General features: G+C 45.6%; 1 protein-coding gene across 2 annotated transcripts in view; it reads right to left on the bottom strand.

The window, feature by feature from the left end:
- Positions 1 to 208: 208 nt before the first annotated feature.
- The window catches only part of SFT2D1 (SFT2 domain containing 1), a 15,547-nt gene continuing 3,588 nt past the window's right edge, over positions 209 to 12,167 (bottom strand). The window contains exons 2-10 of one of the 2 annotated variants that reach the window (XM_019628191.1): positions 9,985 to 10,007; positions 9,628 to 9,705; positions 8,685 to 8,771; positions 8,053 to 8,135; positions 6,909 to 6,990; positions 4,681 to 4,716; positions 3,320 to 3,378; positions 2,048 to 2,077; positions 209 to 668 (exon numbers count right to left, since the gene is read on the bottom strand). In XM_019628191.1, coding sequence (XP_019483736.1) covers positions 629 to 668; positions 2,048 to 2,077; positions 3,320 to 3,378; positions 4,681 to 4,716; positions 6,909 to 6,990; positions 8,053 to 8,135; positions 8,685 to 8,771; positions 9,628 to 9,633 — 423 coding nt within the window. In that variant the 5' untranslated portion in view covers positions 9,634 to 9,705; positions 9,985 to 10,007 and the 3' untranslated portion in view covers positions 209 to 628. The remainder of the gene's footprint in view (positions 669 to 2,047; positions 2,078 to 3,319; positions 3,379 to 4,680; positions 4,717 to 6,908; positions 6,991 to 8,052; positions 8,136 to 8,684; positions 8,772 to 9,627; positions 9,706 to 9,984; positions 10,008 to 12,167) is intronic. The other variant, XM_019628192.1, reaches the window with a different exon arrangement.

The following is a 12,167-nucleotide window of genomic DNA, read 5'->3' as shown; positions in this document are numbered from 1 at the left end:
TTTTACAAATTTGTACCCAGAAACATCATTAGGGCAGAGATTGTATTTTACTCACTTTTCTACAGGAAAACTGCACAGTGCCCGACTGAACCAAAGTAATGCCCACTTAAAATACTGTGAATTTGATCCAGAAAAAGTTATTTTTCCAAGTGTGGATTTATTTCAAAATTGTAAAGATTTATATATTATTTTTATTACATATAATAAGCAACTTTTAAAGTAAAATTTTTCACATTTAACTTTTTTTAAAAAAAGACACTTAAAATATCTAGACATTTAAAAAGAGCCCAAAAAGTTGAATATATCTTGCAGCACGGGTTTATCCTTAAATATTCACATCTCAAATGCTGTTTAGAAAAGATTTTAAAATTGGCTAAGCATTTACAACTGGCAATGATTAAAATCTCCTCCTCTTTGGGAGAGCATATTAATGACATATAGTGAATTTCACATTACAAGCGTTTAACATTTTAATCAAGCATGTAGTTCTCCCAGTACACAAAACGGTCTTCAGCTGTCGCTGGTTTGTGTCAGTGGTTTCTGGAGTGATTACCGTATCAGGAAAAACGTACTTCACCAAAAACAGAACATCAATTTTCAAATGCTCTTTTTGAAGAGTTTCTGATTTTCAACTTATGAGAGAAGAACAGCATTTAATCACTGCGTCCCTGGTGGAAAAAACAGGGGAAAAGTGGTATAATATGCCTCCAGGGCAAACGCTCAGGGGCCACTTCTGCCAAGAGAGAAGTGCATGATCGCCTGTGCACACCAGACTCTGGCAGGAACCCAACATGTAAGACTTGAACTTAAGATCAAAAACTGAGACTCGGAAAAAACTGTTAATTTCTGAAATAGCATTTATTTTAGGAAATCTTTACCAGCATATACACTAATCTTAATATGAAGAAATAAATTTAAATGCCAAAAACAAAAGAACTATTTTTTAACAAGAAACAACAAACTGGATGTTAAAAAGCAAAATGCTTATAACTGCATGCTAAGCATTCCCCAAAAAATCCATGTGATAATAAACTTCATTCAACTTTAATAATTTTTCCCAAAAGAGTTTGTCTGAAGTATTACTTCATAACTTTTGTTTATTTCAGGTTATTATTTTTATACAGACTGTTGAACCGGAGACCTAGGGGCAGACACGGCACATTGCTCTGAGCCTAAAGTCTGGGGGAGGGGTGGGCTGCTCATGCTGCACCGGAGGGGACACCTTTCTAGGTGACCTTCTCCGTGGTGAGAAACAGTAAGAGGTCTCCAGCAAAGGTCCCAAGGACGGTAAATCCCTTCTCGTGCTCTGGCTCTGCCTGTGCACCTAGACTTGGCCCTGGCTTGCTTGTTTTCCTTGTAAGCGTTCATCAAAAAAGAGTTATCCACTTGAAATTCAGCAAAAACAATATCTGCCAATTCCCTTCATTGTTCACATCAGCATACAACCTTGCTGCTTTTCACAGACCTGTTTTCTAAATGTCACAAAGAAGCTAAGCTGTGCTCGACTATTTTTCTGAATCTGTCAGGTTTAAGATTACTATTAGTTTTGTCTTGCCCTCCACAATTAAAATAATGCATTTCTCTGAAAAAATATAAATGGCAGTTACCTCTTGACATATAGAATAAATGTTTCTACTGGCTTAATTAACACAAGCATTCATGTATCAGACCTAATTTTAGCACTAACTTTCTTTTTTAAAATAGAATTTGTTTTGCTGGAGTCCCCACATCCTAATTAATGAATATCTGCAGTCATGGAAGGATCCAGAACTCTTGTCTAAATTCCCTAACTGCATAGGTGCAGGTGTGAGAAGCAGCAGTAAAATCCGCTACTATGTTAAAAATGGCTTCACTTTATACACAAATTTCTTTCTATTCATCTCATTTAAAATATTTCCTTTTGGAAAGAAAGTCAAAACCGAAGAAAGTCAAAGCCAACAAAAAAACCCTGCTTTCTAAATAACATTTTAATGTGAAAATTATTAGATTTCATGCATTTCTGTGAAGATAGGGCAGCAGAAACAAGACAGATTTCAAACATGCTTACCTTGCATACGGGATGTATGACAGGCTATACCTGCAAGAAAAAGTCATTTGTTGAAACAATCTAAATGATGCTTCTCTTTACGCCAAATGCCCACATTCTAACACCATAAAAGTAAAGCAGCACATTACTGCACAGTGATGCTCAAAGTACCACCCTCAGCAGTGGCCCCAGCATCACCTGGAACTTGTAAAAAATGCAAATTACCAGGTCGCACCGCACACCTCCTGAATGAGAAACTGGGTTTAACAAGCTCTCTGAGTGGCTCTGACGCCTGCTAAAGTTTGAGCTTATCATAACAAAAAGTTACCCTTTTTAAAGTTTTTTAAAAAATAACTATTGAACAACTGAGCATAAACTGCATTCTTCTTTAGGGATAATCAATCATTAAATACAGATGGTGCAATAAAAAGCAACATACTATAGAAAATGACCAAGGGAGTCAATTAAAATGTTCCACATTTCACTGAAGAAGAGCAAACTCCTCCACAGTGCTCCGCATTTAACTGTCACGGAAAGCTCATCTGTCGGTGAAAGGGAGAATCCGCTGATGTTACCTCACCCAGGTAACATCAAAAAGGAGATTTCAAACAGCAAAATCAGGAGGGGGTTTGCTGACTGCTGGGGGGCGCAAACAAAACTTAGCTCTGAAGGAAAGGAAAGACACTCTTTAAAAGTATTTTCCATGTAAGAACACACTCCCAGTCTGACCCGGAAGCGTGCGAGGGCGGCACACCCAGGACCAGCAGACACTCGCTGGGCCTTGCACTGCAGCCCGAGCCATAGAAAGACTCAGGAAGGGGCCAAGTCCGGTGGGGGAGCCAGCATGGCTGAGTACCGAAGGCGGAGGAAGGACAAGCCGAGGCAGAGGCAAGAAGCACCTGTCCCTCACTGATGCTCCCACGGCAGCTCCAGGCGCTGCAAGGCCGGAGTCAGCATCGGAACCTGCCGCCAAGTGAACGGTGCACCCACGTGCCCTCAGGCTCAGCTGCGTTCAGACAGCAGCACCTGCATGTCTTATCATTTCTCTTGCACACACTAAAGACGTGAATGACCGTGGTGGAACTGTGTCAGCACCCCACCCCACCCCAGGTCTCCCTGCTGCAGTCACCAGGGGACACACGCAGGCCCCATGTGTCTGGCCTCTCAGGAGGTCCGTCCCCACCCCCCTCCAAGACACCTGCTTCAACCACCAGATGAAATGTCAACTTTCGTAGGCTGCTAGGCTCAGAACAAAATGCTTGGGGTGCTGCTTTCTAATCAGGTGAGACTTACCAGGTCATCGACAAAAACTGCAATATGCAGAATAATAAGGCCAGCCCCTTCTTGTGCCACTAACAACAGCAAAAGACAAAGAAATAACCAGTTAAGAGTTTAAAAAATATTTACAAACATTTTTTTTACAACCCAGTTCAAGTCCTCCCCTTCAAAAATGTAACATGACAGCTCCATTTATTTTATTAAGCTTCAGTATGAGAAATTTAAGATTCAACAGATCTGAAACTTAAATGTTTCATAAACTACAGTTCCTTTCTAAAATTCTCTGTATCCATTAATTTAAATGCTGTTCGATACACGGCGTTAAGAAAATGGTACTGGAATCACTGCGCACAGGCTGAGAACATTACAGCCAGGACCTTAGGCCCTTAAGTCAAGGATAACACTTCTCAGACCAACACCTAAAATCATACATAGGTATTGGATCTACAGCCTATGTCGAAATTACATAATTTACTCATTCTCACTTGCTCCTTGTCTTGAGTTATTTTTTGAAGGAAAACTGCATTTTATTGTGATGTCTAGAATAATGTAAAATAGTTTCTAAGACCGTTTTTGAATGATCTATTTATTTTTAGAATTCCGTGTCCATTTTTATTTATTTACTTCTTTTGTTTTTCATCTAGTGCTTATAAATAAACAGGCTGCTAGACCATTCCAAAATCAATTTTCCATAGGGATATGCAAAAATTGTTAGGAATATTGTTTTAAGTCAACATTGGGAAATGAGGTGTAAGTCAATTCCCACATAACTAACATTTAGTCCTTACATCATCAAAACTGAGAAGCAAACCAGGACCTTTTCTGACAGCATTTCTAGAACATCACACACTACCCTTGCTTCACTAAAACGTGTCGTCTGGTTCGCTCTGGAATCACCTCGGAACCTCCTGGGAAGCAGAGAGGGAGCCGTAAATAAAGAGCCAGGAGTGTGACCAGAAGGCTGAGCCGCAACAGCAGAGCTTCTCTAATGAAGAACGGGCCACCCTGCCCGTAGCGGGCTGGGGCTCAGGTGCGTGCTTTCGTCTGGTTCTGCTCATTTGTTTGGGTTTGTTTGCTGGCCCCTCATCGGTGGCTCCCTTCCTCCCTGCCGGGCAGCACAGCCTCTCACAGCCCCGGGGCTGACAGAGGAGCCAGCCGGCCCGCAGGTAAGGACAAACGCACCTGTGTCTGTTTCAGATGCACAGGCTATGGCAAGTCTAACCACTAACGGGATGTCACCAGGCACAACGTTAGGGACACCCAATCTCTGGTGGGTTGAAAGAAGCCAGACTTTGAGCTCCTTTAGGAAATGGTGTGATGACACGCCCTGACGAGCAACAGGCTAGTAAACAGCAGGCATGGTGGATGCAACTTACCCAGAGAGCAGCGCACAAGGTAAACACCAAACACAACTGGAGGAAAGGAAAGAAATAACAATAAGTCTGAGCCCCTTCAAAAGCTTAACAGAAACGCGTCAACTAATCTGCACTCATCTGCATGGATAACAGGCTATAGAAGAAAATTAACAGGACCGCTGCCTCCAGCTGTGCTTATATATTCCATGAGGATTATTTTACTTGAAAGTTTATAACTATTGTATTCCCTGGCAAAATAGAAACAACTCGAAAATGACCCATTGATTATGTCAACAGAAAGGATGTCTGAAGAATATTCAGTGACCACAGCTGTTCTAGGAATGACCGTGCTGATGGCTGGTGACAATACCACCGACACAGTGCACGGCACACCTGCTGACACAGTCCTTCTCCTTTACTGAGCGTTACACAGGATCCACTGGAAAGACAGTCTGTCAGACACAAAGAACACGTCATCTTTCCACATCTCCGTGGCCCGCAAGGAGGAGGGTGACAGCAATGGTGACAGGCAGGGCGTTTGGAGAGAGAGGCCTGGGCAAGCTCCCAGCTCTGACGCCTACTGGCAGAGTGTGCTTGGTTCAGTCAGTTACTGGGTCTGGACTGCAGCTATCGCTCTTTAGAAGGAGGACGGTGTTGATCTGCCTGCTCTAAAGGGCTTTGCAGTGAACACATCAGAACATGTCTGGAACGTGGTTGAGTCTGGGGCTGGCCCTTAGAAGGGGCGAAGTGTCAGTGTTTCTTTACCATCACTATTAGGTATAAGCTCATGGCAGCAGCAGTGAGACCCCGCTAAGCATTCAGCTAGAAATGCTATGACTCAAGTTCATGTGAATACCTAACCGTCTCTTTGGGGAAAGAGTTTACGTTCCTAGCTGTTTGAACAGCCCCTCGAGTCTATGCCTGTTTTTGTGTGGAAGAATGCATTATTAAGATGGGTTCCAGGATGTCCTAAATAAAATGAATCTACCTAAAATCTTAGTGGAGTATAACCTTGTTATAGTCTATCAGTGTAAGATCATTTCTCAGCAACCCAGACAAAGTTCAATGTTAATATGTATGCTGCTTTACCAGCTAATACAGCAAGTTCAAAATAACTGGAAAAATAAATAAATAAATAAATAAAGGCACTAAATCTGATGGAGTTGAATAACGACATACATAAAAAATTAGGCTAATAAGTTTTTTTACTCTGGAATGGAGGGAGAAGACACACATATCACAGTTGAAAACATTTCCTTATTTATAAATCTACAAATATTAGTTGTGTTTGAAAAGCTAGTTAACAGTTAAAAGGACAAACGAGCTAATGCTGACATTTAAATTAAAAAACAGGCTGTAAGGCCAAAGCAATCTGCAGGAGACAGAACAAGCACGCTAGGACCAGAGGCCTGGGTGGAGAGGGGACCTGGGCTCCCTCTGCCCGTGATACCCCACCAACCATCAGCTAAGAACCCAAAACGCATGAAGAAAACTGTTTCCAAGTGCAAGCGTACCCCACACACACTCGTTCAAAGACAACACTGAATTCAAGTGTCGACCCGGCAGCCCGTACAGACCCCACAAGGTGACAAACGGCACACTGACGGGACTGCTTGCTATAGAAGCCAGGCTGAAGTGCTTGTCATCTGGTCAAACAGGGAAGCGACAAGAGGACAGGCTACTTAAATTAATGCCAACTCTCCCTGAGATGACTCAAATGGACCCAGAGTGACCTGTCTTCCAGCCCACCCTCCAAAAAGTACACACAGCAACCCATTAAGAAATGCTCCGTGGGGCTTGGAAACAAAATGCATCCAGCTCTAACTTCCATTTGATTTTATTTATTTTTTATTTTTTATTTTTTTAGCTGAGCCATCCTGCCACCTGCTGGCAGCTCAGCTCGGGCCGGGACTCGAACCGCTGTTGCTCAGAACTCACACTCTTGAGTGAGCTCTTAACCAACTGAGCCACTCAACCGGCCCTCTAACTTTCATTTTAAATAAAAAAATAAATACAGAGCTACAATGTCAGATATATGCAATACAAAGTAGTAGGATTTACCCAGACAACCATTTTAGGTAATATTGTACAGTCCATTCTCTGTAATCACAGCCTGCACGATATAATCATTATAAGCAACACGAGGGATATGACAAAGGACTTACGTAAAAATGCACAATTATTTGTAAAATAACAATGCAAAAAATACTTCAATAAAGGTTTTTATCTGATGTTCACTATTTACTTACAAGCATGATAATTGTTGCAAGCAATCTCGTTGTTTCAAACATCTTCTTCAGCTGCTTCACGGGTCCCATTAAGAAGCACGTGCTATTAGAAACAAACAGGAGAACTGAGAGAGTGGCCACCTCATCTGTCTGGTCGCATAAAAACAAACTTTCAAGGAAAGAAACCCTGGGTTCGTTGATTTAATAAGACCCTCTCACTAGATCTGTTAGCTTTCCCTTACTATTAGAAGGAAACTTGAGTCTTTTAGTTTTCTATGAGACATAAATGCCTTTGACAAACTATCCATCTTGGGATTTTACAGCCACCAGTGAGCCGAAGCAATCCCAAGCTGATAGGCTGTCTGCAAATACGCTGTATCAGTCACGACTTCCTATCTGCACACGTTCCATGTCAGAACAAGGCAAGGCCACCTCCACGAGTCATTAGTTGTCAGTATAAAGCCTCTGATAGCAACTGCACTGTCACCTCGGGCTTCCTTCAGGCCACCGTCTGAACGAGAATCACCACAGGTACGAGCCCTGGCTGAGCTCGGCCTTCACTCACGCCTGCTCACTTGACAAGACCTCTGACCCAGAAAATTCTGGAAGAAGCAGACGGTCACCTCTGAAAGCTAAGAGCAAACGCAGAGCTCATACATGTGACAACCGCAGGGGACATCAGCACCCCAAAGATGCACCTCAGAGAGGACTCCCCAAGGCCCGCCCACCACGCCTCTGCCTCACCGCTGACCTCCCGCACCACTGCCACCCCATCGTCTGGCTGGGCGGCTGAGCATCTATCTGACCCACTGCCTGCTTCACAACAACAGGGGCTGGGCGCTGGAGGGCGATCTGGTGGGAAGCCTGCCTCGTCACCGCACCAGGCACAGCCCCAGCTGCATGAGGGGTGCTAACAGTGCTCCCCCTAAACTAGGGTCACAGATACAAAATGCTGAGGACAGTCCCCCACACAGGGGCCGGCTGCTCCTACCATTAACACTCCATTGTGGCAGCTGGCACACAGCGGGAGTCAATAAATATTTATTAAAGGAACACATATTTTGTGGCTGAATTCACAGTATGTCAGAGCTATAGAAATAGATCCTATTAGGAAAGTCCTCAGGAGAGTGATAGCAAATGGAGTACTGTAAGGAGCTGTCCGTACCTGGATAACGCAGCAATATTTCCAAGGGTGTAAAACACTGCGAAAAGCTTTATGCCACCAGGAAGCCACAGCAATCCAGTTCCCTGAGTTAAAATATTATAGTCACTTAAAAATAATTTTACCATCGTAATAGTTTAAAATTAAATGCTACAGTAATATAAATATATAATAATACAAATTTTAAGTATAAATTTGCTCACATATAGTCTCTGATTATATCATTTATAAAAAGCGGTTAATTTTCCATGTTATTTGCTAATTTGAATCTTCTATTTGCATGTTAGTATATGTAAATAACCATAACACAACTTTCTTTATACATGTGAGTAAATCTCATGCTACTTAATGTTCTTTTAAAATGGCAAGTTAAAAAATGTAATTGACATCTAAATTACTGACTGCAACTTTTGATTTTTCTTAAATAAAATTATTTTAACAATCCAGAACCCCCCCAAATATTAACTTCTACATTCTTGTATTGATCTCTACCCCTTTCATCAGGAGTCTAAATGTGTCCCATCCAAAGTCTCAGAGCAATAATCCAGGCCAAGCGGGCTGCTTGCTGGGGCTGCCTGGGACTACTGGTCTGACACAAAATAGAAATTATTCAGCCAGAGAAAGCCTTCACTCACGAGGATGGAGAAGAAGACGCCGCTCACAAAGCAGATGCCAAACCACTTCAGCCGGGTGCTGAAACTCAGGGATGAGGCGTCCAGGACCTTAAGGAGGAAGGGGGTTAGGACTGTCCTCGGGCCGCACTCACCCACCGACCCTCTGCACTAACGGCGTCATTCTGAGCAGACTACGGATCTTAGTGTCAGTTTGCTTGTGGCAGTGCCATTTAAGAGTATCGAGGTCCCGTGGTTGTGAAGGGAACTACAAACCCGGTCTGGGGACCATGAGGCCCTGAGGAACCACTGTTAACTTTGGCAGGTGTGACAACAGAACTGTGTTCACGTTTAAAGAGCCCCTACTTGTGAGGGGCAGTAGATGCACACTGACCAGGATGAAATTACATAATGTATAAGGTATATTATAAAATACCGCATGACTTTAAAAACCAGAGGGAAGATGCAACCAGATGGGCAAAATGCTGCCAAATGTTGAGGCTGGGTGTGGGGACACAGGGCTCCCCACAGCTCTCTCAGCGTCTGCCTGATGCCACTGAGGCGAGGTGCCCCACATGCAGAGCCTGGGATGGGCTATGTAGGAACTGCGTCGTTGGGAGAAGCCCACCGCGGGTGAGGGAGCTGGACGGAGCAGGGAGGAACCGAGCAAGGAGGCGGCCAGCTGGAGTGCAGCTTCGGTGCGCTCAGGCAGCCCTGCCCGGAGCAGGGCCGGCGTCCCGGAACCCACCCCACCAGCTACTCAGGGCTGTAGGCTGGGGGCAGAGTGGGGGTGACTGCAGGAGCTCCAGGGCGAGCAGAGGCAGAGCTGTGAGCCACTGGGGGGCCGGTCCACCCGCTTGATGCCGGGGCCCTGGGCAGCCACCAGGAGTGTGGGCCATCGGACACATGGACAACTTCCGCTTAGTATAAAGAGTTTATTTACAACAACTCTGAAAGCCCTGGGTACCTCCATTACTAAAACGCAGTTTTGAGACGATAATTTATTCCAGAGCAACGAACGATGTTCCTGTGTGTCCAGCAAATTCTAACCAAATGAGAACAATGCAGAAATTACTCTGCATACTTTATACACACAGCCGGCATGCAGTAATGATTCAGCACACACATTCAGATTACTAAGTACATTATTAAAACTTATTTTCCCAATAAAGCTGAAAAAGTCTCAACAGCTGTTTCAACAGTAAGTCTCTATATACCAAAATTTAAATTTCTAGCTTATATTACCATACATGTTTTCAAGAATAATGAAGTAAAAACAAGTTTAATATGCAAAAGCTCAAAATACCTTTGGCTATATCCTTACCTGAGTAGATTAATCTGTGAATCCTTATGTAGCATGAAAAGTAAATAAAAATAACTTAATAAAGATTCTGTCACAGTAACATATCACTTTTTAACACACTTCAAATGTTTTTAAATTTTTGCTTAATTCACACATTCTTGTTGCCAGCGATGTCATCTGTTTACAGCAAAACCGGTAACTGGATTTTAAACAAAGAATAAGCCTGCCTATAAAAACATCCAAATTTAATTCTTTCTGATCAGGAAGACTATCTATCAGTATATTTTAACTACTAGACAAAATAAACCCTGAACAATCCACAAGAAATGACTTGTCTCAAGTCTTGCAAATTGCCCTGGATACGGACACAAAGCACAGGTTTCCTAACTCCTAACTGGGAAGACACACAGAGCTTCCACATGGGACAAGCTGGCACCGCGTCCTCCCCGCAGGAAGCAGCAGAAGCCCTGCCCCCACCTGCTTCAGCACCAGCACGCAGGTGCCACGTTCTCCTCCCACCGGGATCAGAAACACCACCATAAAACCAGCCACCGTGCTGGTTTCTTCGACCCAGTCTCCGAGAAGACGTGCACACCGCCACAGTTACGTATTCCTTCTGGAGGGAAGACGAACCACAAGGAGCCACGAGGAGCCGCGAGGAGCCGCGAGGAGCCGCGAGGAGCCTCTCCGGCGCAGGGGCCACGCTCTCGCTCTGTGGTGCCCTCTTCCTGCTGCAATAAACAGCATCGCCCGGAACCAGAACCTGATACACTCAAAACACTAGTTGGAAAACACGGAGGAAGCCGTCTTGGGGGCCCTGGGCACAGCGGGCACCCACTGCTTTCCTGCAGGGAGGAGACCCACTTATCACAAAGGGCGCAGCTGCAGAGGCCCGAGCCTGCACGTGAAAACAGGGGACGTGGGGGCTTTCCGGGAATGAACGGGCGCCGCAGTCCGGGCCTCCTTTTCCCACCAACAGCGGTGTATGAAAAGATAGAGATGAGCGAGGGCTCAAGAGACGGGCGCCCACAGACCCGCTCCAGGGGGGTCCGCACGCCACCTCCTCAGGAGCCTGCTCCTTCCTCCGAGGCTCATGCCTGAACAGCCACCCTACGCTGCGCACCTGTCACCTACAGCTCTCCCGGTCACTCTCTCCCACTCAGGACCCCGACCCCAGGTCCCACCCGGATCCCCCAGTCTTGGATCACGTCAACAAGCACACGGGCAGCCTGGCCCTTCTGTTCCTCGTCCCCTAACCTCAGTGGCCTTTTCCGGCCACTGCACTCGGTGACCCAGGGCAGGCTAACTACCGAAATTGCTCTATGTGCTCGCCAGCCCCGATGCCATCCCAGGGCGCGCTGACCCACAGCTCCTGCCTCGTCTGGCCGCCGCCGCGCCTTTCTCCAGCCCACCGACCCTTCCCCACCTCAGGGGACATCACGCGGCACGTCGCTTCAACGAGACACTTAAAACCGCCTTTCTGCTGCAGCCATCTGGCAAACCCCTGACTCAAGCCTTCCTTTACCTCTGGACAGAGCCACGTGGCAGGACAGGGGCAGCAACCCTTCATCATCAACTTCCGCCCGACGTCACTGTCTGAAGGCAACCTGCCTTCTCTCTGTACCCATATTTGAAACCACCTCCACGTCACACCTCCAGTTCTTGCCCTGACACTTCCACTCCCAGCAGACAACTTCCCTGTTTCACACAGACAACGAGGCCACCGCTGGGGGCTCCCCCGCCCCGCCTGCTGCCCCCAGACCACCACGCCCACCTCAAGAACATCCTCTGTTCCTGTGGTCGGGTCGCAGTGCGGCTACGGTTCACCTGGCCTCCCTGCCTTAGACCCCAACGTCTGCCCTCCCCAGGGAGCTCACAGGAAACGCAGGGGCTTTTTTTCTCTCTCCAACAGTGAACCTGGGTTTACCCAGGTTCTGACCCTGAGACCATTTCCATCAACCTTTACATGTGCTTATGCGATGCGTCTTCCATCTTCACCACGCAAAACGCTCACGGGATTTCACCCTCCAGCCTCTGCTCACTCATCCATCATCCATCATCCATCATCCATCATCCATCCATCCATCATCCATCATCCATCCATCCATCCATCCATCATCCATCCATCATCCATCCATCCATCCACCCATCCATCCATCCATCATCCATCCATCCATCATCCATCCATCATCCATCCATCCATC

This window comes from Hipposideros armiger, unplaced genomic scaffold (assembly GCF_001890085.2).
Source record: "Hipposideros armiger isolate ML-2016 unplaced genomic scaffold, ASM189008v1 scaffold_753, whole genome shotgun sequence".
NCBI lineage: Eukaryota > Metazoa > Chordata > Mammalia > Chiroptera > Hipposideridae > Hipposideros > Hipposideros armiger.
The sequence above is the reverse complement of the archived record's forward strand: the minus strand, read 5'-3'. Positions and strand labels throughout refer to the sequence as shown.